The sequence below is a fragment of the Myodes glareolus genome, chromosome 18 (genome assembly GCF_982192425.1).
Source record: "Myodes glareolus chromosome 18, mMyoGla1.1, whole genome shotgun sequence".
NCBI classification, from domain to species: Eukaryota; Metazoa; Chordata; class Mammalia; order Rodentia; family Cricetidae; genus Myodes; species Myodes glareolus.
This window is the reverse complement of record NC_142043.1, coordinates 65,431,434-65,456,662: the sequence shown is the minus strand read 5'-3', so window position 1 is coordinate 65,456,662 and position 25,229 is coordinate 65,431,434. Positions and strand designations below refer to the sequence as shown.

At 46.3% G+C, this 25,229-nt stretch overlaps 1 protein-coding gene across 1 annotated transcript in view; it reads left to right on the top strand.

The window, feature by feature from the left end:
• Positions 1 to 25,033, top strand: part of Cmtr1 (cap methyltransferase 1) — a 46,566-nt gene extending 21,533 nt beyond the window's left edge. Inside the window, exons 5-24 of the mRNA XM_048451268.3 lie at positions 1,863 to 1,955; positions 3,416 to 3,487; positions 4,709 to 4,803; positions 4,913 to 4,985; positions 7,692 to 7,890; positions 9,008 to 9,126; positions 11,240 to 11,336; positions 11,665 to 11,797; positions 12,816 to 12,995; positions 16,782 to 16,838; positions 17,212 to 17,269; positions 17,875 to 17,943; positions 19,014 to 19,145; positions 19,758 to 19,880; positions 20,314 to 20,405; positions 20,939 to 21,007; positions 22,039 to 22,086; positions 22,798 to 22,910; positions 23,258 to 23,366; positions 23,900 to 25,033. Coding sequence (XP_048307225.3) covers positions 1,863 to 1,955; positions 3,416 to 3,487; positions 4,709 to 4,803; positions 4,913 to 4,985; positions 7,692 to 7,890; positions 9,008 to 9,126; positions 11,240 to 11,336; positions 11,665 to 11,797; positions 12,816 to 12,995; positions 16,782 to 16,838; positions 17,212 to 17,269; positions 17,875 to 17,943; positions 19,014 to 19,145; positions 19,758 to 19,880; positions 20,314 to 20,405; positions 20,939 to 21,007; positions 22,039 to 22,086; positions 22,798 to 22,910; positions 23,258 to 23,366; positions 23,900 to 24,041 — 2,073 coding nt within the window. The 3' untranslated portion in view covers positions 24,042 to 25,033. The remainder of the gene's footprint in view (positions 1 to 1,862; positions 1,956 to 3,415; positions 3,488 to 4,708; positions 4,804 to 4,912; positions 4,986 to 7,691; positions 7,891 to 9,007; positions 9,127 to 11,239; positions 11,337 to 11,664; positions 11,798 to 12,815; positions 12,996 to 16,781; positions 16,839 to 17,211; positions 17,270 to 17,874; positions 17,944 to 19,013; positions 19,146 to 19,757; positions 19,881 to 20,313; positions 20,406 to 20,938; positions 21,008 to 22,038; positions 22,087 to 22,797; positions 22,911 to 23,257; positions 23,367 to 23,899) is intronic.
• The last annotated feature ends 196 nt before the right edge of the window (positions 25,034 to 25,229 follow it).

Below are 25,229 nucleotides of genomic sequence, written 5' to 3'. Positions count from 1 at the left end.
TTCTGGTCCTTTCACTGGGGCAGGACTTGAATTCCCTGTTCAATCTGAAGTATGAAAGTTGAATGTAAAAATCTCTCTTAAGAAGATAGGTTATTTTAAAAATCCTTTTTTTCTAGTGAAACTGTAGCCGTTACCAGTGGCCATAATTAATTTTTCTCAGACAGAAGCTACCTGGTAAGGAGGGCTGGCTGCACAGCCAGTTGGTAGCCACTTTAAAGTGGATGGGGCTGGGTGGCCACAGCGGGAAAGTGCTCAGAGGCTCCTGGAGCTCATATGTGTAAAGTTCAAGGTTTTACATCTCAGGCAAATCTCTCCCTTGGGTAGTCTTAATGTCCAGGCTTCCATGGGGAGATTAATTCTGCTTTTATTCAACAAATGATTGTCCAGTGTGTATGTAAGGTTTTTGTGGTTGTATACGGCTTATAGTATACATTTGTGCTTAAAGTCGGGATTTGAATGGGAGAAGAAACCATAACTCATTGCCAGATTCATGCACAAAGGCTTCTGTGATTTTTCTTTTTACTTTGCTATCTTGATGGTGGTTGGCTTGCCCTTGAGACCTTGCATTGTGATCCCATTTTACGCCTCTCAGAGCATGTAACATTACCCTTTAATCACATTGCTTCAGTTTGCAATGGTGAATCTTTGCTTGGGAAGCAGTCTGTTCAGCTACACTCGGGTTGACCACCTAGATAGGTTTTAGAATCCACATTTTTCTAGCCCAATGGCACTTAGCCTTGGATTCACTGTACAATTATTGCAGACTTAATATGTTCAGTTCCCATATTAGACCAACCTCAACTGTCTGCTCTAAAACATATTACTCTTTGAAAGCTCTGTAAGTGGTGCTAGTGTATGATAGGTAAGAACCCTAGTTCAGTCTGTTCAGAAAAGTACTTGAGCTGGGCAGGCATGCCTTTATTAATCCCAGCACTTGGGAGGCAGAGGCAAGTGGATCTCTGAGTTCAAGGTCAGCTTGGTCTGCAGAATGGACAGGCACCAAAGCTACAGAGAAACCCTGTCTGGGGTTTGAAAAGTTAAGAGGAAGCAGACATTAGAGATGAACCTCTGCTCTCCTAGAGTCAGTGCTAGGAGTGACTGTTTACTGGTTTCTGGTTTATTTTGTGAACAACATTGGGGGCGTTGGCATTAGGAGGTGAGGCTAAGTGCTATTAAGTCATACCTCAGAGAATTGTATTTATGTGACACTGCCTAGGTAATTCTCTGTCCTCATTCTCTCTCTCTTTCAATGTTCAATGACTTAAGTTTATTTTTCATTCATGCAAAGTCTAAAGATATGGCCAGACTAAACTATGTGCCAGACTGATTATAGCACTTTTTTTTTAAAGTTTATTATTTATTATGTATACAGTGTTCTGCCTACATGCCAGAAGAGGGCGCCAGATCTCATTACAGATGGTTGGGAGCCACCATTTGGTTGCTGGGAGTTGAACTCATGACCTCTGGAAGAACAGCCAGTGCTCTTAACCTCTGAGCCATCTCTCCAGCCTCTGTCCTCTTCTCTTACTAAATGCCTTAGGTCAAAGACATATTTTATTTCATTCTGGTGTTTGAGTGCCTACAATAGGTATTCATCAGATAATACTGTAATAAATGAAAGAAACATTGGAGATCCAGAAATTTTCTGAAGGATTCACAGAGAGTTGGAGTTGTCCTTCAGAAACTGAACTTCAAAATTCTAGCTTTCATTTCTTATGTCTGACTACCTGCATTTAGCATCACCTATCTAGATCCTTCTTAGCCTGTCTGAAACGCTCTGAATTGTTCCGGAGAAGGACTGGTGAGTTGGGGCAGAATCCTAAAGGCCTGTCTCATCTGACTTCACCCTTTTTTGTTTGTAGCCCAGTGCCTGTGAGCAGGTGTCGTGGTTTCCAGAATGTACCACCGAAATTCCTGACTCTCGGGAGATGAGTGACTGGATGGTTGTGGGAAAGGTAGGATTTCATGGGAATATACCCAGCCTTTTCTTTCCTTTGAATCTAGTGTGTGCTTACTGCAGTTTTAGAAAAACGTGGAAGCCATGTCACAGGAGATGTAGAGTAAAATTTGAAACACAGAAAAAACAGTCATTTCTACCCTCTTTGGGGCTGGCCGCCCTTGGAGTAGCCTGTTATGTGTCAGTGAACTGTTTGGCCAGTGCTGGGCTCTGTTCGGGTAGGTGAAAGGATACCATTGCTGTCTTCAGAGGGACAAGGGCATTGTCAGCAAAGGTGACACTGAGAATGAGGTGATTGATTACCACTCCAGTGTGTTCTCTAGAAGTAGGGTGTCTTCAGGAGCTCCACAAAGTCAAAGCTGCCTTCATGACACCGAGGTCTTGTTCTTTTCACTCTGATTTTCCCCATATGTCTGTGGGTTTTCCTGAGGCCAGTACCTGCACTGAGCAGCTGACTGCAATGCCAAAGCGAGTTCAGGGACCACAGCTCCTTCTTACTAAGCCACACACTAGAGAAATTTCCAGAAGTGGAAACTACAACTACTTATTAAACTTTGTTTTGAAAATAAGGCTGTTTTAAATAAAACAATTTAGCATGTTATTCTTTTGAAGTAAGTAAGACATATTTAAGAATCTCAGTTTTGACTGCTTTTAATAAACTCAAACATAACTCTTGGGGGTTTTGTTGGTTTTTTGAATGTTAGGGATTGAGTTAAAACGCTAGACAAGCACTCTTTACTGGATATATACCCTCAGCTCCCTCAGTGATTTTGAGAAGTATAAAATTTGACACTAGGCAGCGAGATGGCTCAGTGAGTAGAGGCATCTGTATTCAGGCCTGATGTGATCCAACACACGACTGCCTGCAGAGAACCAATTCCTGAGATTGTCTTCTTAACGCTCCATGCATGCCACAGCATAGATGGGCCTGTATATACATAATACACACACAAACACGCCATTAAGGAAAAGCTGTTTTTGAGGTGGCAACACTTGGCTGGGCTGGACATGACATTCTACAAGGGCTAGTGCTAATTGGGCCCTTGTTTTCTGTAAAGTTATCAAGTCAATGTCCAGTATCAGGCATTTCTGCCCATCTCAGAGTGGAGGCTTCCTGGATGAAGGACGGGTTTGTCATATGGGGAGCCCTGTCCTTCTGCTCTAGGGGCAGACAGCTTGTGTGTCTCCTTCCTGTGTGCTCTTTCCAGCCTCAGCATTTGTGCGTGCTGTGACCATATGGTCTTCTACCCAGAGCTCCGAGCACACTGCTTCATCTCACAGCCATCTGGAACACTGCCAGAGGGATTTGGAATTGTCTCTCTGTGCTCCTCAGGGATTGATGTTTCTTGGCAGAGACTTAAGCCCCTTCTTGCTCTGAGCACTCAGAACCCTAATCTCCTCACTCTCCCAGTAAATAGTCACACTTGGTCAATGTTTATGACTTTCTTCTCCCTGTAGAGAAAGATGGTTATTGAAGATGAAACAGAGTTCTGTGGGGAAGAACTGCTTCACAGTGTGCTGAAATGTAAGGTAAGGCTGGGCTGGGACAGGTGAGGCCTGTGGGTAAGGTGAATGGGGCTTTGCTAGTTGTTGGTGGGAGTGTGCCATTTAGGTTTTTCCTGGAGATGGGAATATATGTGATGCATATGTTCAAGATGGTATTTTTCTGTTGTGTTGTCTACGTGGTCACCAAAGCACTCACTTAACCTATGAGTGAGTGTGTCAGATCCTGCTAATACCCAATGGGCCTGGTGAAGTGAAAGTTTACAATCACCTTTTAGCATCAAACAAATCAGTATTTGAACCTCATTTCTACAATATTCTTCTGTGTGACCATGGGCTAGTAGCTTAGGTGCCTCTGAGTTTATCTTCTGTAAAGTTGTAGAAGGTACTTCTCTGGGTGGTTGTGAGTGTTAAATGAAGTCAGAGTGTTGTAACACATGGGCGGGCACATGTTAGCTTCCCCTTACACCTTCTGGCCTGATTGCAGGCCAGAAAGCACACACCTGGGTTCTTTGAGGAGGATGTTGGCTTGAAAAGAATGATGGCTACCTCACAAAGCTCTTATTTTTGGCCGATAGGGTTGGGAATATATCCATAAGGTGACTCTGTCTCAGGTGTAATGAGGGGAGAGTTAGAAGGAAGGGAGGATGCTCCCCATCCCCATCCCATACTGTGTGTGTGTGGTGGGGGTAGATATCCTTAGGAGACCCTGGTCTTGATTTGTTTTTGAGCTTATTTGTTTATTTTGTTTTTTGAGACAGGGTTTCTCTGTGTATCCCTGACTGTCCTGGGACTTACTCTTTAGACCTTGAATTCTGAGATCTGCCTGCCTCTGCCTCCCAAGTGCTGGAATTAAAGGTGTGTGTCACCACCACCTAGCTTGTTTTTCAATTTAGAGTTGCAATCAAGGGATCCTGAGTGCCAGAACTTAAATCTCTGGAAGGTCATGGTGATACGGGGAAACATTTGCTGTGAGAAATATTTGCTACTTTCTGTGTAGCAGAGGTGCTTTTAACCCTTTAACCACAGCTGGGCACCTGATTCATTGGGGGGTTTTACCTCTTTACCGGCAGGGTAGTTGAGCGTCAGTGATTGAGCAACTTGTCAGGGTCATACAATTGGATAGTTCACAGAGCCGAGATGCAGCAGGAACCCAGTTCCTCAGAGGACAGTGAGTCTTCAAACCTTGGTCCTGCCCAAGAGGGCTTGATGTGATGTTTGCTGTAGAGTCTTCTTCTCTTTTGGCAGAGTGTGTTTGACATCCTGGATGGGGAGGAGATGAGGCGAGCTCGTACCAGAGCCAATCCCTATGAGATGATCCGAGGAGTCTTCTTCCTTAACAGGTGTGCTGGACACCCTCCCTTCCTCTTCTACCTCTCCACCTTTCATCTGAGCCTCAGCTTTCTGTACTCCTGGGACTGACCCGTGCTTTTCCATCTTGCTTTGTTACAGGGCAGCGATGAAGATGGCTAACATGGATTTTGTGTTTGATCGTATGTTCACAAATCCCCTGGACTCTCAAGGGGTGAGATTTTGTGGTGCTGAGTGGACTAAAGCTTCAGTAGCTCACAGATTGCCATTTGTTCAGTGCAAATGCGTTTCTGCTCTGTGGCAGTGATGTGTTTTGCTCTGCATTCCCCAGATAGAGTCCTTCAGTGCTCCCTGGTCCCAGGAGTGTCCCAGTATGCAGGCTCTAAAGATCTGTGATTTCAGCAGGGTCATTTTCTCTTTCTGTGTGGGATCATAATTATGAGACTTTGGCCTTTCTCTAGAAACGGTAGAGCAAAATGATTTTCTGCTCTGCTACATCTCATTTCTCTGAACACTGGCCCTCCGTAACGATAGAGAACGCATAAAAGGAAATTTCATTCTAGAATTCCCTTTGGGGTCAAAACGTTTTTACCCACTCCTAGAAGGTTGGTTTTCTTCACAGTGACAGGGCCAGGAGCCAGCATCCTCAGACCTGTTCCTACTTCACATACCCTCATTCTACTAGACTCCCACCCCATTACCCATTGGCTAGAGGAACTTACTTCTAAGGTCTTTGATGTTTCAGTTCCACCTGCCTTACTACTTGTTCCATGCTGGTAAAGCTGATATGTAGACCCTCCAGCCTTCACTCATCTCCTCTCCCCGGGCCCATCCCCATGTTCCAGGGCCAGCCAGCAGTAGAAAAGGCTCTTGGAATTAGCATCTTTAGAAAATTAGGTTGATGCAATGTTGATTTAATTTTCTGAGCTTCCAGTGATTTCCTCTAAAGGTGGTTCCCAGCAGAGGAGCTCTGTTAAGCTGAGGGGAAGTCACAGCATCATCTGGGCTGTTGAATGTGTCTGCCCTCAGCAGCCGCTATCTGCTTATTGTCTTTTGCTGTCATGAGAATGAAGTAGGCACCAGAATTGTACCATTTAGATCGAAGGTGGATGTTTGTTACATAGGGAAATGCGGTGTGTTTGGAAAGCTTCAAGGAGCTTCTTGACCTGAATTGATTGTTAGTGGTCAGGAAGAATGGCCCTGTCAGAGATATGTCTTTGCACTCCACAATAAAAAGTAGTTTCTCTCTAGCCGTAGTACATACTTCCTTATCTCCATTTTCCCTGAGGACCTGAGTGAAAGCTAAGCCTAACAGGCCTGGTGTGTTTTCAGGGACCAGCTGCCCCCAGAGGTGGGAGTGACTAGAAGCATAGGCATGCTGTGGTCTTAGAGATGTTTGGGTTAGGCCTATGTGTCAGAAAAATGGAAGCTTGGGGTGGTGTGGAGAAGGAGAGAAGAGGAATTCTGAGGTTTCATAATTGGTCTCTGGTGCTACAGATTATGGGAGAAGGAAAAAAGGGACTAGGGGAAGAAAAAGAAACTGGGAGCTAGATTTAGATCCTTGAGGTATTACATCATATGAGGGCGTTTTGTGCCTGAGGATGTTATTTAGGTAAGAAAAGCTTGTCTGTAAAGTGTGAGAGAAGAAAAAGTCAGTGTGGATATTTACCTTTTGGCCTTGATAATGGAAATGAGGCAGCATCAACAGTGCCCAGTTTGTGTGCAGTACTGCACTTGAGAGAAAAATGTTTGACTCCAAGGAAGTTGATCTAGTTGAATATAATGCCGTCTTGTATTTGTGATGATTATAGTTTTAGAAAGACCTTTGCCATAGGTTGGATTATTTAATTCTACAGCAGCCTTAAGAAATACCTACATTCATCCCAATTTCAGTTGAGCAATTGAGCTTAATAGCTTCAGATGTGTGCTTGTCCTTGACTGCACAGTGAGGAAATGGCAGAGCTAAGAACCAGCTGTTCTTCTAGGAGCAGAATTCTGGACAGGGCTTATCAAGGCCCCTTGTTCTTATTTTGGGACAAGGTCTTGCTACGTAACCGAGACTAGCTTTGAACTCACTCCTGTATCAGCCTCCCAAGTGCTGGATGGTATATGAGCACTACTGTGCTCCAGAAGCCACTGATTTTGAAATCACAAGATGCGATCATAGGTAGGCACCTTATGGAGGCCAGGTACTCTTGAGTCTTTGAGTTTCCTGTTTCCCTTTGGCTAGAGGGACTGGAGCTTCAGGCTAAGGCCCCAGTGCTGAGAAACATTGTTTTCTTTTTGTTCAGTGTTGACAGTGCTTAAACTTAAGACTGCCACATCCCTACTGTGCTGACTGCATTATATTGGTAACTTTTATCTAACTCTAAACTTATTCCAAAGTAAAGATAATTGAAGGACAAAATTGGAGAAGCACCCAGGGAGAGAAGATCGAGGCTATGGTGTAGGAAGGCAGGTCCTTGAAGCTGGGAGGTGGGCAGTGTTTTTCCTCAGGAGAACAGTCTAATGGTCAGGCTTCTGGACCTAGCTTTGTTCCAACTGCTGTGGGCAGATTGCTTTGTGTCTTGGTGTTTCTGTTGGCAATGGTGTGCTTACTAGGACACAAGAAAGGCAGAGTGTGGTGAGGAAATAACCTGGGACATGAAAATGCCATTATGATAGGCACAGAGATGCTTTCACTGGGCGTCTGAGTTGGCCTGGTTATGAGAAAAGTGTTCAGGATATTTTGGGTGAGGGGGCTCCAGAGGATACTGATGACTGAGGAAAAAAATACTGGGTGTGGAGGGCCTGGTGGGAGCTCTGGATCATACTTGCCAGTAGGCTGGGTTTTTTTGCCTCCTCTTCCCTGAGTTCTCCTTTCTTTTCCTTACTGAGCCATCTGTTATCCCTGTGTCCTTGTCTTCCATTTCTCTTTCAGAAGCCACTGGTGAAGGACCGGGACATTGACCTTCTGTACTTTGCGGATGTCTGCGCAGGCCCAGGTGGTTTCTCAGAGTATGTGCTGTGGAGGAAGAAGTGGCATGCAAAAGGCTTTGGGATGACTCTGAAGGGCCCTAATGACTTCAAACTAGAGGACTTCTACTCAGCCTCCAGTGAGCTCTTCGAGCCGTACTATGGTAGGGACATTGACCAGGGCAGGGACTAGGAGAGTGGCTGCTGTGTGGGGACTTGAGGCCAAAGCTGTTGCTACCTGTGCTCTTCCTAGTCTATTAGCTGGGATTCACTGTTGCTGGCATGAGGGTCTTGGGGCCCTTTGAAGTGTCTTTTTTAAAAACAAACAAACAAACACACAGGCCTGTATTCCTCTAGGCAAACTCCCATCAAAGCCATATTAATTCCTCCTTGCAGGATTGTGGTTTTTGTGTGGTGATGGGGGATAATGAAACTGCCTGATTCCTAGACAAAAAGTAGCAGGGTTATTAACAAACACACCTCAGCCCCTGTGGGTTGTGTGACCTACACTTGCTAGCCAACAGCTCAGTAGCTGCGGCAGTCTCCCTGCCCTGACAAGTAGACTAGGATCTGTCAGCAAATCTAAACTCTTTACTGACAGTCCTTACTGGAGGTTGATGTTGAGTGTTTTTGTCTTGATTTTTTTCTGTTTTTGTTTGTGTTGTTGTTGTTGTTTGTTTTGGAGACAGGGTCTTCCTATATAGCCCTGGCTGGCTTGGAACTAACTATGTAGATCTGGCTAGCATCAACTCACAGAGATCTAAATGCTTCAGCCTCCCAAGTGCTAGGATTAAAGGTGTAAACCACCATGCTCAGCTTGGATTTTTTGATGTTTAGAGAAGGGGTCTTACTTTGTGTTCCAGGCCAACCAAAAACTTCCTGTGTATCCCAGATTTAAATTTATGGGTCGTCCTGCTTTCAGCCTCCTGAATACCTGTAGACATGAACCTTTATGCCTGGCTAATACTGTTTTTTTTTTAGCATAAATGCTTTAAAAAGGAAGATCCTGTGCTTCAATTGATGTCTCTTGGCTGGTCAGTTCCCTTTGAACCCTGGCTTTTGAGAGCAGGGCGTCATTCTTGCCAGTCTGTGTCCATAGGCAGGATGGGTCCTGGGTCTTGGAGCTTACTTGGTGTCTGTGCTCACTCTCTCTGAGGGCTCCTGGCTCAGCTCCCAGCAGCAGGCAGACTCACAGGGTTCCTGTGTCCTGTTAGGTGAGGGCGGGGTTCTCTGAGAGCTTCAGACAGCAGGCAAACTGACAGGGTTCTTGTGTCCCATCAGGTGAGGGCGGGGTCGATGGGGATGGAGATATTACCCGTCCGGAAAACATCAATGCATTTCGGAATTTTGTCCTGGACAACACAGATCGCAAGGGTGTCCACTTTCTCATGGCAGATGGGGTAGGTGACTGTCCCTGTAAAGATGCTTTAAGGCTGTGTTGTGAATTTAGAGGGTATGTTTGTTGGGCATACTAAGTAAGTGTGCTTGCTGCTTCTGAGCCCCACCGCCCGTTGAGAAATAGTTTGGTTTTGTTCTTTAGCTGCCACCATAAATGGTAACTCACTGTTCATATAGTAGAGATGCACATTTTTACTTATTTTATACATTTACCTACAATTTTTGTAAAGACTATACGATCATAGACATGTTTGCTTGAGCTTACTTTGCTGACAAAAAGGCCTGAGTTGCTAAGGAGCCGATGAGGCATGGACTCCAGTTGAAGGCACACTGCCATTACTTGTCACCGTGGTGGTTGTTGAGGTTGTCTGCAGGTGGTCTCCTCTGAGCCTCTCATGCACTGACAGATAGGTACTTAGACAGTGACAACAGCAGCACAGAATCCTTGGAGGCCCTTGACTGGCTGAAGTGAATTTTCAAGGGCCCACCTAAGCAGCACAGAGAGAACCGACCACCACACTGTTGAGCAGAGGCTCTCACCCAGTATCTCATGCCACAGGTGACTCCTGATGTGAGCCACCACTTGTTTTGGAGGAAGGACAGACAGTATACTATATGCTACAGGATCACATAGCTGGGGTTCAGAAGAGCCTTGTGAGTTGTGTGTGGAAGGAAGGGAGAATGTTAGAGGGGCCTGAGGATGCCCTGGCTCCCTGAAGCCCTATACACAGTAAGACAGCAGATGAACAGGGTTGAGGCTGGCTAAGAGGAAGGGGCTGCTCCTATTGAGCAGATGTGTAGAGTTCTGCCAGTTCTACCTTTTCTTTCCTTAATGTAGTGGACAGCAAGCAGAGCTGTAAAGCTCACAGATAAACTGCTTTGGTAGCAGGAGGGCTGGCCTGGCCTTTTTATTTCTATTACTTACTAATTTTAAATTTTTGTTGTATATGGTAATGTGTTACACAAGAATTTTTTCATACAAGTATATATTGTACATTGAACATTCCCACCCCCATCTCTTTCTTTTTCCCTTCTGTTATTTTTCTGTTTTCTTTTTTTTAGTCAGTATCCCAAATAGCTCAGGCTGGCCTCAGATGAAGCTGGCCTTGACTTCTGATCCTCTAGCCTCTACCTCCCAAGTGCTGGAATTATAGGCATGTGCCACCATCCCTGACTTTGTTATAGAGCTAATTAAGAATTCAAAAACAAATATGCATTTTGAGAATCACCTTTAAGTCTGGGAGACAATGGCAAACATTACTTACTTTTATAGGCCTGTATCAGTGAGATCTGGCCTATAGGGGCAGCTTACTAGAAGCTAGTGCTCTCGCTGGCTCTCCAGTATAATTATAGCATGCAACACAGTTTGTCCTGAGTGTACGGTTTAGAAGTGTTTGTCTAGTCACTCTCTGCTGTGCGACTGGTTTCCAGAACTTTTTCATTTTGTAAAACTGAAACTACCCATTAAAGCAGTCCTTTCTTCTCTCCCACCCCATTGCCTGCCTCCTTTATGTGAGTGTAAGCATGGTTTGTTACTGGCACCTCCCTGCTGATGCTCTAGGAATCACAGCATTCTTGGAGCAAGGCTTGGCCTGGGAGTGTGCCAGCTGGAGGGAACGGGCTCCACAGCTAAGGGCAGAGTAGTGGGTATTGTGAGTAAATCCTTACTCTGTAATTCTCTCTGTCAGACTGGGGGCCTTTGGAGGTCAGTGTGTGGCACAGCCCCATCAGAATATTCTCCTGACATTTACTCCCTGTTTTCTTAGGACTTAAATCTTTGTTTTCTATCTCGTGGTTGACCAGTGATAAGCCAGTACTTTGCGTCTTATCTCTGGGTTCCCATGTGAATTTCAAGGTTTTTTTGGACCATTTCTTTGGAAAAGCAGACTTGGTCCTGTGGTTTAGGAATAATAAAGTGGGTAGGTAGCTCAAGTTCAGCAGTTAGGCCAGGGTCCTTTGTCTGTAACGGACCACATTACTTAGATAAAGAAATTGAGATGCTGATCAGTCAGATTGTGGCTGTCTGATGTTACCACGAGCTCCTGAAGAGATGAGGTAGGGATGTGATTCTCAGTCCTTCTCATTTCTCTCTCCATCCATGTACTCTCCTTTCAGGGTTTCTCTGTGGAGGGGCAGGAGAACCTGCAGGAGATCCTCAGCAAGCAGCTGCTGCTGTGTCAGTTCCTCATGGCGCTGTCTGTTGTCCGGACAGGTGACACCTCCTCAGTTCTCCCTCACTAAGGACTTACTGGGGCCCTTTTGGCAAGAGCACGTATGGGGGTTGGTTAAGAAATTTTTAAAAATGGACAAAGAAAGAAAAAGTAAGAGAAAGAAACCCTTGTATTGGGTGACTGGTGGCTAGGTGAAGGATACAGGAAAGAAAAGGCAAGAGAGTCTCCAAAGTCCTCCCTAAAGATGATTATCTCATAAATTGCCTTGGATTTCTAATGGACCAGTCCCAGTCATCTTACTGGCTAAGGTGACCTCCCTCACATTCTGGAGTAGCCACTGATTGCCTGGGCATTTTCTTCTTACTCCAGGGGGGCACTTCATCTGCAAAACCTTTGACCTCTTCACACCCTTCAGTGTGGGGCTCATCTACCTGTTATACTGCTGCTTTGAACGTGTGTGTCTCTTCAAGCCCATCACCAGCCGGCCTGCCAACTCAGAGCGGTAAGGTCTTCCTCTCTGTTAGCCAGCTAGCTGGTCAGAAGTCAGCAGTAAACCCTGTGCATCTGTCTAGCATGGACTCTCAAACTGTTAGAAACCTTGACTTTGGAGATGTGATTCTCCAGTTGGAGCCAGGGTCCTTGGTTTGAGTGGTCATCTTGAGGTTGCTTAGACTGCCACTTCTACAGCTATGTTTACAATATTTCTGTCTGGAATTCTCAGCTTGGCCCAGGAAGAGTGTGACCACTAATAGAGACATTCAGAAGGGATATAAGCTAGGAACAGGCAATGGGGCTGCTATACAGAGGCACCACAGGCTTCCAAGTGCCCATATGTAAGGTAAGAGAAAACAAGCCGATCAGAATTGTCAGGTAGCTGTTATAGTACAGATTTTTTTCTTTCTTTCTGTTTGTTTTTGTTTTTTGTTTGTTTGTCTTCAAGACAGGGTTTCTCTGTAGCTTTGGAACCTATCCTGGAACTAGCTCTTATAGACCAGGCTGACATCAAACTCACAGAGATCCTCCTGCCTCTGCCTTCTGAGTGCAGGGATTAAAGGCCAACAGTACAGATTCCTGTGGAGAGTTTGATTCCTTACATCTGTAATTAAAAGCCTTCCCAAGTTACATCTTTTGGTGCAGAGCAGTTGGGAACACCCTCATAGAGATAGAAACAGTCTCATGTATAAGAGAAGGATTTTATAGATTTTATATATTTTATTTCAACACAGAGTTTTACAATATAGCCCTGGCTAACCCAGAAATTACTACATAGACCAGGCTGGCCTTGAACTCGAGATCTGACTGCCTATGCCTCCCAAGTAGGACTAAAGGTGAATGCCACCAATTCCTATTAAAGAGAAGGACTTGAGGTGCATTTTTAAGAGCATGGTATGTGTTGCCCATTGAGCTCAGGCTTAAGGCAGAACAAAAGCTGTTTCGCTTTGTGACTCTACTGGGTTAGAGTGGAGGCGTGTGCGGGAGAAGGCTCTGAGCTCCTTAGAGTGATAGGATGTCTCCTGCAGGTACGTGGTGTGCAAAGGTCTGAAGGTGGGCATAGACGATGTGCGGGAGTACCTCTTCTCTGTGAACATTAAACTCAACCAGCTGCGGAACACTGAGTCTGATGTCAACCTGGTAGTTCCCTTGATGGTGATCAAAGGAGACCATGAATTCAATGACTACATGATACGGTCTAATGAGAGGTAAGCCTGCTGGCCATGTCTGCTGGAACTGTTGGGGCAGTGAGGAAGCCTAGAGTCACGTTTGTTTGGTTCCAGGACATTCTAAGACTTTGGGCTACTTTTTTTTTTTTTTAAAGATTTATTTATTTATTATGTACACATTGTTCAGCCTCCATATTTGCCTGCAGGCCAGAAGAGGGCACTAGTTCTCATTACACATGGTTGTGAGCCACCATGTGGTTGCTTGGAATTGAACTCAGGACCTCTGGAAGAGCAGTCAGTGCTCTTAATCTCTGAGCCATCTCTCCAACCCAACTTTGGGCTACTTTTTGGTTACTGTTACTCAGGACATTAGCAAGTCTAGTCCCAAGACTGGCTCCGATGGTGAGAAGAAAGCCTGTGATCTGTAGACAGGTAATCCCTCAGTCACTGTAGTCTGGAAAAGTTTGTGCTTGCTGTCTTGTGAAGACCCTTGACTGGAGGCAAGATGAATGGGACGCAAGTGAAGAGCATGTTTGGTAAGAGCCCAAACCTTGTCAGTTCAGGGTTCTTCAGGTGGGAGACAGAAAGCTATTTCCCTCTTTTTAATTGCCCCCCCCCCCAAGCTGGAGTTACAAGCAGTTGTGAGCTACTCCACATGAGTACTGGGAATTGAACCTGGGTCCTCTGTAAGAGCACTTTGCTTCCCCACCCTCCCCCCGCCAAAGACAGGGTTTCTCTGTGTAGCCCTGGCCTGGCTGTCCTAGAATTTACTCTGTAGACCAGGCTGGCCTCTAACTCAAGGATCAGCCTGCCTCTGCCTCCCCAGTGCTATGATGTACTCCACTACACCCAGACACTGCACTGCACATTCTTAATTGCTGAGCCATCTCAGAGCTCTGGTTACCTCTCCTTTTCAGACTTTTTTTTTTTTAATTGAACTCTTAATTTTTCCTCTGCTCCCTTCCCTGCCTCTCCCCTTCCCCCTTCAACCCTCCCCCCAGGTCCCCATGCTCCCAATTTGCTCAGGAGATCTTGTCTTTTTCTACTTCCCATGTAGATTAGATCTATGTAAGTCTCTCTTACTGTCCTCATTGTTGTCTAAGTTCTCTGGGATTGTGGTTTGTAGGCTGGTTTTTTTTGCTTTATGTTTAAAAACCACCTATGAGTGAGTACATGTGATAACTGTCTTTCTGTAATCAGACATTTTTTAAGCATTAGTTTAATATTGAATTAAAGAGCTATTTGTGTATTTTGGTCATAAATCCCTTACTAGGATTGGGTATGAAATATTGTTTCCTGCCCTGTGTTTTTTTCACTGTATTATGTCCTTTGCACAAAAGTTTTTAACATCAGTATGACCTGGTTGTTGAGGACTGACCTCAAAAAAAATACTTCTTACCAGGGTAGGGGCATGGAAATTTTAGAAATATAAGTAAAGAATATGAAGAAGGGTAGGGGCATGGAAATTTTAGAAATATAAGTAAAGAATATGAAGAAGACACATAAAAAATAACAGGATGACATAAACCACAGAAAGTGTTGGGAGGGCATTCCAGTGACTGAAATCCTCCCCCCACTTATTTTTTACCACAGCTTTTATACCCAACATAAATGGGGGTGGGGGAAGGAGAGAAGGTAACAAAAAATGATACAAAAGAAACTTACACAGTCACTTTACTACTCTGAGACATCAAATCATTAGTATTCTGTTGTCTAGGTAGCTAAAGTGCTCTAGATCAGGTATGCTGAAGACCACCCTTCCCCAGGTGACCTCATAGTTACAAAAGAAGGAACAGAAGCACATTTGCATATCCTGACCACTTGTCAGGATGGCATGGCCTATCTTAATTTCCAGGAAACCAGGCAATCACATCCTGAGTTGGGATGTGCAAGATGGAACTGGGCCTGCAGTTCTTGGCCTCCACACTGACTTACTCATTTCTTCTATTATTTCACTCTGTTGTGGGGCTTCTCCTTGTTCATTGTAAGATTTGCAAATTTAGCCTCTGTGTTGAGGCATTTTATTTTAAATTATTTTTGGATATGGCATTAACAGTCTCACTCCATTTTTTTCCAGATTTTTCTAGACTGTCCTTTCTCTATTAAATGGTCTTGGCACACTTTCCAAAATCTTTTGCTATTTCATTAGCAATGCTAATAAGTAGTAGTAAATGAGCATTTACTTCTAGGCTTTCTGTCTTGTTCTAGTGACATGTCATCTGTGAAGTGAGGTAATTTTATTTCCTTTTCATGTTTGACATCTCAAATTTTAAAATTTTGAAAATGAAATCCATTTAGGCCTTTTCTTTTTCTGGTGAATGATTTGTTTTCTTTCCAGAAAGTCTTAGTTTGCATGTTTTGTGTAGCCTTGGCTGGTTGGAACTTGCTATTCTTGCCTCAGTGATTCTCCGAGTTTTAGGATCAGTGTTCTTGTCTTGTGTTTCCTTTCCTGACACACTTCTGCGTCCTTCCTGGAGAGCCCAGGTTCCTGTCTGCAGTCATTCCACTTCAGTCATGTTGTATACTCGAGACAACCCCTTCATTTTTTTGTCTATTTAAAAACGCATTTCTTAGTTGGACATGGTGGTGCATGCCTTTACTCCCACCATTCATGAGGCAGAGGCAAGGGATCACTGATTTCCAGGACAGGTTGAGCTACATAGTGAGGCTCTGCTTCAACAGAACAACCTATAACATAAACATCCAGAAAAAAAAAAAAGCATGTTTTTTTTTTTTTTAGGATTTAATTGGGAAGGAAATATTTTTTCTTTTACTTTAAAGGTATTCTACATTTCTCACATCCCTTTCTTCTGATGGGAAGCTATTAAAAAATATTTCCTTTCCAACTTTGTGTCTCTGTATGTGACTGATGTTGCCTGCAGAGGCCAGAGGCATTGAATCTTCTGAGGTTGAAGTTCCAGGTGGTTGTGAGCCATTTGATGTGCGTGCTTCTAACCACTGAGCCACCTCCAGCTCCTACTATTAGCCTTGTCGCTATTATCATGTGCCTTTTCCTCTGGTGGTTTCCAAGAGGCCAGAGGCTGATGTCAAGTGTCTTCCTCAGTTGCTCTCTTCCTTACATAGTGAGGTAGGGTCTCTTACTTGAACCTAGAGCTCTCCAACTCACCTAGTTTAGCTAGCCAGTTTGCTCTAAGGATCCTATCTCTACTTTCCCATTGCTGGGATTACAGGTGAGCTGCCAGCACTTGCCCAGCATTTATTCAGGTACTGGGGATCTGAACTCCACTGAGTCATCTCCCCAGCCCCTTTGAAAGTTTTGTTTCCTCTGAAGTACAGCCAGTGAGTGAGTGCTCTTAACCTTGGAGTCATCTCTCCAGCCCCAGTAGTTTTGTTTTTGTTTTTTGGTTTTTCGAGGCAGGGTTTCTCGGTAGCTTTAGACCCTGTCCTAAACTAGCTCTTATAGCCCAGGCTGGCCTCGAACTCACAGATTTCCTCCTGCCTCTGCCTCCCGAGTGCTGGGATTAAAGGCATGCGCCACCACTGCCCGGCTAGTTTCTTTATTAAGTGCCAGATACTGTGTGTACAAGGCTAAAGGACAGACAGTTGTTACTGTAGCAGGTTTGTCAGTGCTGTCTGCAGTTGAACTGGGTATGGGCTTTGCTGTTGCTCAGAGTCAGTTCACCACTGTGTTTGAATTCTTTATGGCTGGGATAAAAAACCTTTTCAGCAGACTTGTGATGAGGGCTCAGCTCTGCTCTGCTGTCTTTGGGCCCCATGTAACTCACCAGTACCTTCCTCACATACAGATGGCCGCTGCTCTGACCACACTTCTATGCTGATCCTGTTGTGTCTGTTTTCTCTTAGCCACTGCAGTCTGCAGATCAAAGCTCTGGCCAAAATCCATGCCTTTGTACAAGACAGGTGAGTGCCACCCATCTCTCACCAGCCTCAGAGTGGCCCTTGCTTTGTTTTTCCCACCAACCCTATCTCTTTAGCGGTGTTAAAGCTACTCTTTGGGTTCATTTTGCTTTGTGGGATATCAGCATAGTGATGTCTTTGAGAGAAGAAGAGAAACCACAGCGTGCTTGGTGGTGGAGGGAAGGGGTGTATAGGGAATGACAGCATCCAGGTGGTGGGAGGAGAAGTGATTTCAGTCCATAAATTCTGAACTGTCTTTGGAGGCCAGCCTGTATGTGCACTCAGATGTTCACTGTTGCACTGTACCTCTAAGCAGCTGACAAGGTCATATAGGGCTCCTTAGAGGTCTTAATCTTGTTCTGGTTTTGTTTCCTAGCACCCTGAGTGAGCCTAGGCAGGCAGAGATCCGGAAAGAATGCCTCCGACTATGGGAGGTAAGCACTCCATTGTCACCCCAGGGCAGGAAGCTGTAGATGAGAACAGGATTGTCACCTTAACCCCCCCACCTCCTGAAAGGGAGCCCAGCTCCTTGGCATGTTACAAGTTACCTTCTTGACCCTCTGACAGCTTGGCCTGCATCTGGGTCAAAAGAACACAGAGGTTTGGGGCAGCCTGCATTTTGCCCTGATGGCCCCATCTATATCTAACAGGTGTAGAGAAAAGGACTTTGGGTTGTGTTGACACAGGGTCTTGATAGGGAATGAACTTTGTACTTCCAGCTCCCTTGCCAGGTCTTTTTGCTTGTATGCCATTAACTCTTCCTCAGCCTGAACCCATCTCCTCATACAGTGTCAACAGGGTACTTACAAACCAAAGCCAGAGCTAGAGATGGCTCAGAGATAAGAGCTGCTCTCCCAGAGGACCCAAGTTAGGTTTGCAATACCCACATGGTAGCTCACAACTGCCTTTAACTCCAGTTCCAGGAGATCTGATGCCATCTTTTGGTTTCTGCAGGCACACATGTGGTAGACAGACATACAGACAATACACCCACACATATAAAATAAAAATTTTTAAGCCCTTTGATCTCTCTTTTCAGATCCCAGACCGGGCTCGAGTTGCTCCTTCTTCTTCAGACCCAAAATTCAAGTTTTTTGAGCTAATCAAGGTAAATCTGGCTTCTGTGGCATCGTATTAGGGGCCTTTTTCTAGGGGCAGAAGGTGTCACTGAGGCAGCCCTGGCTTTCATTAAAGATTGAGAAGGCATCAACCTGGGAACTAAAGGAGTGGACTAAGGTCTCCACTTAGAACTTTGCTATATTATATAGGGTTTGCTATATTAATATAGGGTTTTCCAAGAACATTTCTGGCCAGTAGAGTCTTGTCTTTGTTTTTCTTTCTTTTTTTTTTTTGTTGTTTTTTATTTTTATTTTATTTATTTATTTATTTTGCTTTTTCAAGACAGGGTTTCTCTGTAGCTTTGGAGCATATCCTGGAAGTAGCTCTTTTAGACCAGACAGGCCTCGAACTCACAGATCTGCCTGCCTCTGCCTCCCAAGTGCTAGGATTAAAGGTGTGCGCCACCACCGCCCAGCTGAGTCTTGTCTTAAGATGGGCTTGGGCCAGCATTCTGCCACCCAAAGGGTATGCTGGCCAAAAGGTTCTAAAAATTCAGGATCATAAGGGTTTGTTTGCATGGAAGAGATGGAATGATGGTTGATCTTATGCAGGGAACTGCAGAGGAGCCACAGTGGGTCTGGTCCAGCCTCTCCATCCTGTTCTTAATGAGCTAGTCTTAAGAATTCTGCCACCCACCTCCAGCTTTCCCAGGGTATCACTTCAGTTGTGGTCCTGTGCTGGTTTTGTGAGGGTCACAGACTAAAGAATAAGGTTCAAGATGTTTACTTTTTTCTGAATGGCATAGAGAGATCATTTCTCTGCTCTCAGGCCAACTGTTGGGGAATCCTTGCTTTCAGTGTCACTGAATTCATGGCTGCCCTATTCTGGTGATATTCCCCATAGCTCTGGTAACTCCATCTGTACTTGGGACTCAGTGTTTTTTCCTTTCCTAGTTTCTCCTAGGAAAACTGCAGGCAGATGGAAATAGATCCTATTTAATGATTGGTTAGGTGGAAAGGAGTGTGCAGGGAAGCCTGCTCCTGAGAGTAGATGCTTCCTGTCCCTCACCTCTGTCAGCCTGCCCCAGCATAGCAGTGTTTTGTGTGATCTGTGCCACAGGACACCGACATCAACATCTTCAGCTACAAGCCCACACTGCTCACTGCCAAAACCCTAGAGAAGATCCGTCCCGTGTTGGACTATCGTTGTATGGTGTCCGGCAGCGAGCAGAAATTCCTCCTGGGCCTGGGGGTAAGTCAGCTTCTGGCCTCCCATTGGCGTGGGGTCCTCTGTCTGGAGATGTGGACAGCTTCTGGCCACACTTGTGTGTTCATTCTGTTGGCATCACAGAGGTCTTCTGTTGCTTTTCTTGAAATGCAGAGCCAGTAGCTCATCAGGCTGATCCTGGGTGGCCAACTGTCTCCAATCCTACCCCCTGCCATTTCCTGTCTGGAAGACACCCTTCTCCCTCCTCAAGGCCATTGGTAGCTAACAGAGGGAGGGCGGGCCTGTTAGCTTTACATCTTGCATCCTCCCATGCAAATGACTCTGCTCCAGTCTCTTCTTTTGTGTCCTTACTTTGTATTTTTCTCCTTTTGCCTCCTTCTCTTCCTGTAATCCCAACCTCCACATGTACATCACACTAGATGAAGGTCTTTTGTACAGTTTCCTACCAGCAAGATGGAGCCCATCTCTACTCTCCTGTGAAGGCTGAGGAGGAAGTGTCACAAACTCCATCCCTCCTAGACATTTTCTACTGTCACTGGCCAGCCCTTGTCTGCTTGAGTGCCAAGTTAATGCTCTTTTGAGACTAGACCCTCCCATTTCTTAAGTCTCCATGCCTACTCTTCTCCCTGCCTACAGAAGTCCCAGATCTACACGTGGGATGGTCGCCAGTCAGACCGATGGGTGAAGCTGGACCTGAAGACAGAGCTGCCCCGGGATACACTGCTCTGTGTGGAAATTGTGCATGAGCTGAAAGGGGAGGTCAGAAGGATTTTTGTTCATAGATGGCCCTAAGGCAGGGGAGTTGGGGGACTGTGGAGCCTGGCCTTCCACCTCAGTGTGGTTTCATGGTGTGATGAAATAATTTCCTCTAAAACAGTTGCCATGTACTATGGGAGATACTGGGAAGGGACAGACAGAAAGTCTTTATCCACAGTTCTGACATCCTGCCAGGTGTTTTTAGTAGCCAATTTAGTTCATAACTAGCAATCTCTTAGGAAGGAAGAGACCTGGCATTTTCTGTGAGCTGTGCATCATTACAGTATAGGGATGAACTTAGAGCACTCCCTGTTAACAGGCAACACAGTGGAAAGCCAGCTGACTAGAGTAAGCATGGCCACAGTCTTACTGGGGCATGCCACAGTGGGCCAAAGACTAGTACCTGCACAGTGGAGAGCATGCTTGTCCCTTGTAGGGGAAGGCCCAGCGGAAGATCAGTGCAATCCACATCCTCGATGTCCTGGTGCTGAATGGCAGCGACGTCAGAGAGCAGCACTTCAACCAGCGGTGTGCCTGGGCCCTAGGGGAAGGAGGGGAGGAGGGAGGGATGGAGGGACTTCCCATGTCCACCAAAGGCAGGAGGAAAGATGGGTCTACATTGTAGTTTGCTGAGGTGTGGGCTTTGGTTGCCCAATTCCATCACATTTTGTCATGCTACAGTTGTTCAGATCGGTCATTTTTGTGTAAAGACTGAATAAAGGTGGCTCTGTTAGAAGAGGGAGGGTTTCTTCTAAAAATTGTGGTCAGAACTTGGGCAGTCGCAATTTGGCGCATCTGAGCTAGACATGAAACATGAGCTAGGTGAAAGAGCAGACATGTACAATAACGGTTCTTGATGTCCTAGTGGAGATGACTGAACACAACAAAAGACACACTTTAGGAAAAGCAGCTCACAGAGGTCAGAATCCAGGGGACATGAATGCTACCACTTGGAAGTGTTGTATAAGTCCAGGCTCCCACTGATGCTGTGAAAATGCCTTGGGGCACAGATGTTACTGAGGTTCCCTGGCTTTCCTCTAAGGATTCTGTTTGGATTGTAGAATTCAGCTTGCTGAGAAATTTGTGAAAGCGGTCTCCAAGCCCAGTCGGCCTGACATGAATCCTATCAGGTGAGCATGCCCCCCCCCCCCAACTCCCTCAGGTAGTGGCTTTGTTGCTTATTTCTCCTATCCTCAGTGGGATGGGAGGGTTGTAGAAGGGCCTGGGGATAAACTGCCATGTCAGTAGTTTGGGGATGCAGCTCCCTGTCCTGCCTGGCAGGATGGATTAAGGTTTCCTAATTTGAGATGCACATGTGCCCTTTCATGCTTGAGTATCCTTTACTGACTGCATGGCCTCTGGGTAAGGAAATAAGTAAGGGAATGGGGATTTGATTATGAAAGGATGGTTAGGGGAGTGAAACTCAGTGCTTGAGGAGAGTGGGGCTTGTCAACCGTAGGTAGGGTAAAATACCAGGCTCAGGGCAAGAGGAGGGAAGGGATAGAGAGTAGACTACCTTCTCCAGGTCAGAGGCTATTACAGACAGCACTGAAGGGTAAAGTGCTTATTGATATGTTAGCAGAGTCATTGGTAATGTTCATCTAAGTAAACTTAGAAATAACTCCAGCACTGAAGATGCAAGACAGCCTCAGCATGAGTTCTGCTTGTGCTAATATGACATCCTGCCTGCTAGTTAAAACAGGCAGCTTATCCAGGTGCAGTTCCCAAGGCAGGTTTGGGGTCTCTATATGTGGAGGGCTGGGCCTCAAACTAGAGCCTACACCCTCAAAATAACAGAAGTACCAAGACTATTTAGAATAACTCAGCTGTAGGAAGATCTAAAGCCTGGCCTTTGGATTTCTGACCTGTAGTGTCAGTGAAGGTTCCTTGAGAATAAGGGTGGTGTTAGAAAAGTTTGCCTGCCATATCTTCCTTTGCCCTCTCCTGTCTTCAGGACTCACTGCTGAATCCCAGCTGCTGTACAGGCCCAAAGGGCTATGTAACAGCTCGGAAGCCTAGGCAATCAGTAGGGTAGCAGTGCCGCAGGCCCAGCAACCTCATTTGTGGGCTGCTGGGCTCAGAGAATCTGAGGATAAGGGCAGGTCTAGGGCCTCTGTCACAAACATCCCAGGAAACTGTCCTCACCTGCTCTACTCAACAGGGTGAAGGAGGTGTACAGGCTGGAAGAGATGGAGAAGATCTTTGTCAGGTGAGTAACTCGCCCAGTGTGGCTTAGATTGGTGGTGGTGTTGCATAGCTGAGTGGAGGAGATTCATTCTATTTACATGGGTGACTTACAGAGCTGGGTCCTGACACTGCCTCTCTCACTCCCAACTTTCCCTGCCTTGCTACAGTTGAGTCCCAGCTGTGAGCTAGTTCAGCACCCGTCAGGAGGGGGTACAGGGTGCTTTATGTCAGGCAGCAATACAGGCTCATTGATGCTAGAATAGGTTAGGACTGTCCTTTCAAAAGGCAGAGAAGCAAGCTGTTTCAAACACTAAACCCCAGCTCACAGTGCTTAGAGTGAGCAGAGGACATAGATGTATCTTACATACTTTCAGTGTGCCTTGTTCACCAGATGACTTCACTGTGAGCGAGCTCTGTGGTCATCTGAAGACCCAGTAGCATCACTGATTTCTGACTCCCCTTGTTGGTGCCACTGTGAGGCCTCACAAAGAGCAGCACCTGCTGCCCGACTAGGTGTGCAGAACTGTGCTCTAAACTCAGAACTGCTGTGAACACCCCCCTGGGTGGCTTGGAGCAGTATGCTTAAGGATCTGTGCTTTGGTTTCTTCTGCCAAACCAGGATAGGATACTGGAACTGGTGTCATTGTGAATTACCTAGAGACTAACATTAGCATGCCCCACTCTGTTCACCATGCATGTGCTTCGTGAATGTCCACCTATTTGGGGAAACCAGGTTAGAAATGAAGCTTATCAAGGGCTCCGGTGGCACGCCAAAGCTCAGCTACACTGGACGAGACGACCGGCACTTTGTACCCACGGGCCTCTACATTGTCAGGACCATGAACGGTAGGTTCCCCTTCCCTAGCAAGGGTGACTGGCCCAGACTTTGTTGACGTGGACAGTTGGCAACTTCTGAGGTACCTCTTGGGAACACTACACCACCAGATTAGGCCTGTTCTGGTCTTTGGGTGGGGACTAGGAAAGAAGAAATTATAGATGCCCACTTGGTGTTCTCAGCAGGTAAGCATGGCCTCTCTGCAGGCCATAGAGAAGTAATAACCTGCCATTCTCCTGAGCCGTTTGGGCTTGGCCATGGAGGCTGGAAGGGACAAGCAGGAGAATGGAAGACATCCTTATTGGTCAGACTCATCCCCATGGGTACTGTTCTGAGTGCCTGCCCTCTTCTCCCTCAGAGCCATGGACCATGGCATTCAGTAAGAGCTTCAAGAGGAAGTTCTTCTACAACAAGAAAACCCAGAGGTCTACCTTTCACCTCCCTGCAGATTCCATTGCCCCATTTCAGTAAGTAGTCCTCCACTGACCTGAAACCCATCACTGCCATGCAGAAGCCACCCAAGAATAGGTCTTGGAGAGCCTGGGTAGAGAGCTCACTGGCTAGGTGGCTGGGGGACCTGCAAGAGGGTTTGAGGAGCATGTTGCAGGCTCCTAGCCTTGCCGTTTATGACTCAAGGTCCCAGGTGTTTCTCCTTAGGACTTAAGCTTTGGCTGTGGCCCGTGGGGCCTAAAATTAGCTACCAACACTTGTTTTGTAGCCAGCTAATACTGGTCTCTTAGTGAAGCAGGTGAGCTAGAACACTAGTAAAGAGTCCGGTTGGATGCAGGGTATAGCAGCAAAAGTTAGTTCTTGGAGGCATGAAGGTGCTGGGGTCTCCTGGGTAGGTACCTTTTGGATGCCAGAGGGGGAACTCTCAAGTCAGTGACAGAGCCTCATTTAAAAGCGTCCATCTTTGAAGTCACAGTTGCCAGGGGTGGGTTAGTCTGTTGGTCCTGTGCCACCAAGGTACAGTACTCTGACTGCCCCCTCCCCTTCCCAGTACCTGCTACTACAGCCGGCTATTCTGGGAGTGGGGAGATGGCTTCCATATGCGTGACTCCCAGAAGTCCCAGGATCCAGACAAGCTGTCCAAGGAGGATGTCCTTTCTTTCATCCAGAGTCACAATCCTGGAGGATCTTAGGATCGCCACCTGATGAATGTGCTGTCATTCCCAAGGCAGGGCCCTGTGTCTGGCTCCTGCCGTGTGGAAAGGAACTGGGAATGTTCTCCCTGGTCATGAGGGAAATGGGCTCATCTCCATTCCCATAGCTCAGTCAGGGTCTTTAGAGGACACGTGCTTGTGGAGCTCTGCTGCCTGAGAACTGACACCACTAGGAGTCAGCCTGAGAACAGCAGGCCATTCCCTCTGGGATTTGTAGACTCTGTTTTCTGAGTTCCATTTACACCCCAACCCCCACCCCCAACGCAGTCAGGCCCTGTTTTTCCCAACTTTTTATCAGGCCAGCCAAGCAAGGAGGCCCACCAGCATGTGCTGGCCAGGAGCAGCTGTTGTATAAATCAGAGTTTTATTTCTTGTGGTCTTTTCCCACTCCCATCCTGGAGTTCATCCTGGCAGGCCAGGAAGGTGTGAGGGCCCTGCATTTCTGACACACCAGAGCCTTGGGTGTGATTGTGACTGCTGTAGGTATTTTAAACACTGGGCAGCTTCAAAGACCTGCCCTTGTTGCTCCCTTCCAGGGTAGGCATAGCACCAGCCCTCAGGCAGTTCAGGCCACCTGAAGCTCTTAACAGAGCTTTGAGCTAGTGGCAGCTTTGGTGCCCCCTCCTCTCTGCTAGGAAGCACACACAATGTGGTCACTCCATTTCTTCTGTCTCTTTAAGGAGGAAGGGCAGCAGGTTTGGGTTGGGGAGGGCACCTGTGGTTTTTAATAGGAAGTACCTCTCAAGAGATGTTCATAGGGGTCCTGAGGGCCCCATGCTAGCACCAGGCTGGTTTCCATGGAGATAGGGCATCTGTGAGGTTGGAATTAACTCCACTGTGGAGTCAATTCCCTTCCACCAGCCCCTACCCCTAAGCCAGCAGCAACAGTGCTAGGATGCCATATTTCCACCCAGTTCTGGGCTTATCAGTGTCTGGCAGAATCTTGGATCATTAAACTTATTTTTACTGCTTGTGTGGCTCTGGGCTATGTGGTTGGGGGTTTGACATTAAAAAGGGAGGAGGGTTGTGGAACCCAAGCTTCCTGGGCTGCTGCCTGGTAGACAGCTCAGAGCAGAGACATCCAGGTGTAGTTCTGTTTGAAGCTGGGATTGGGGAATGAATGAATCCACAGCCCCAGGAGGGTGGGGAGGCACCTTTCCTCTCTTA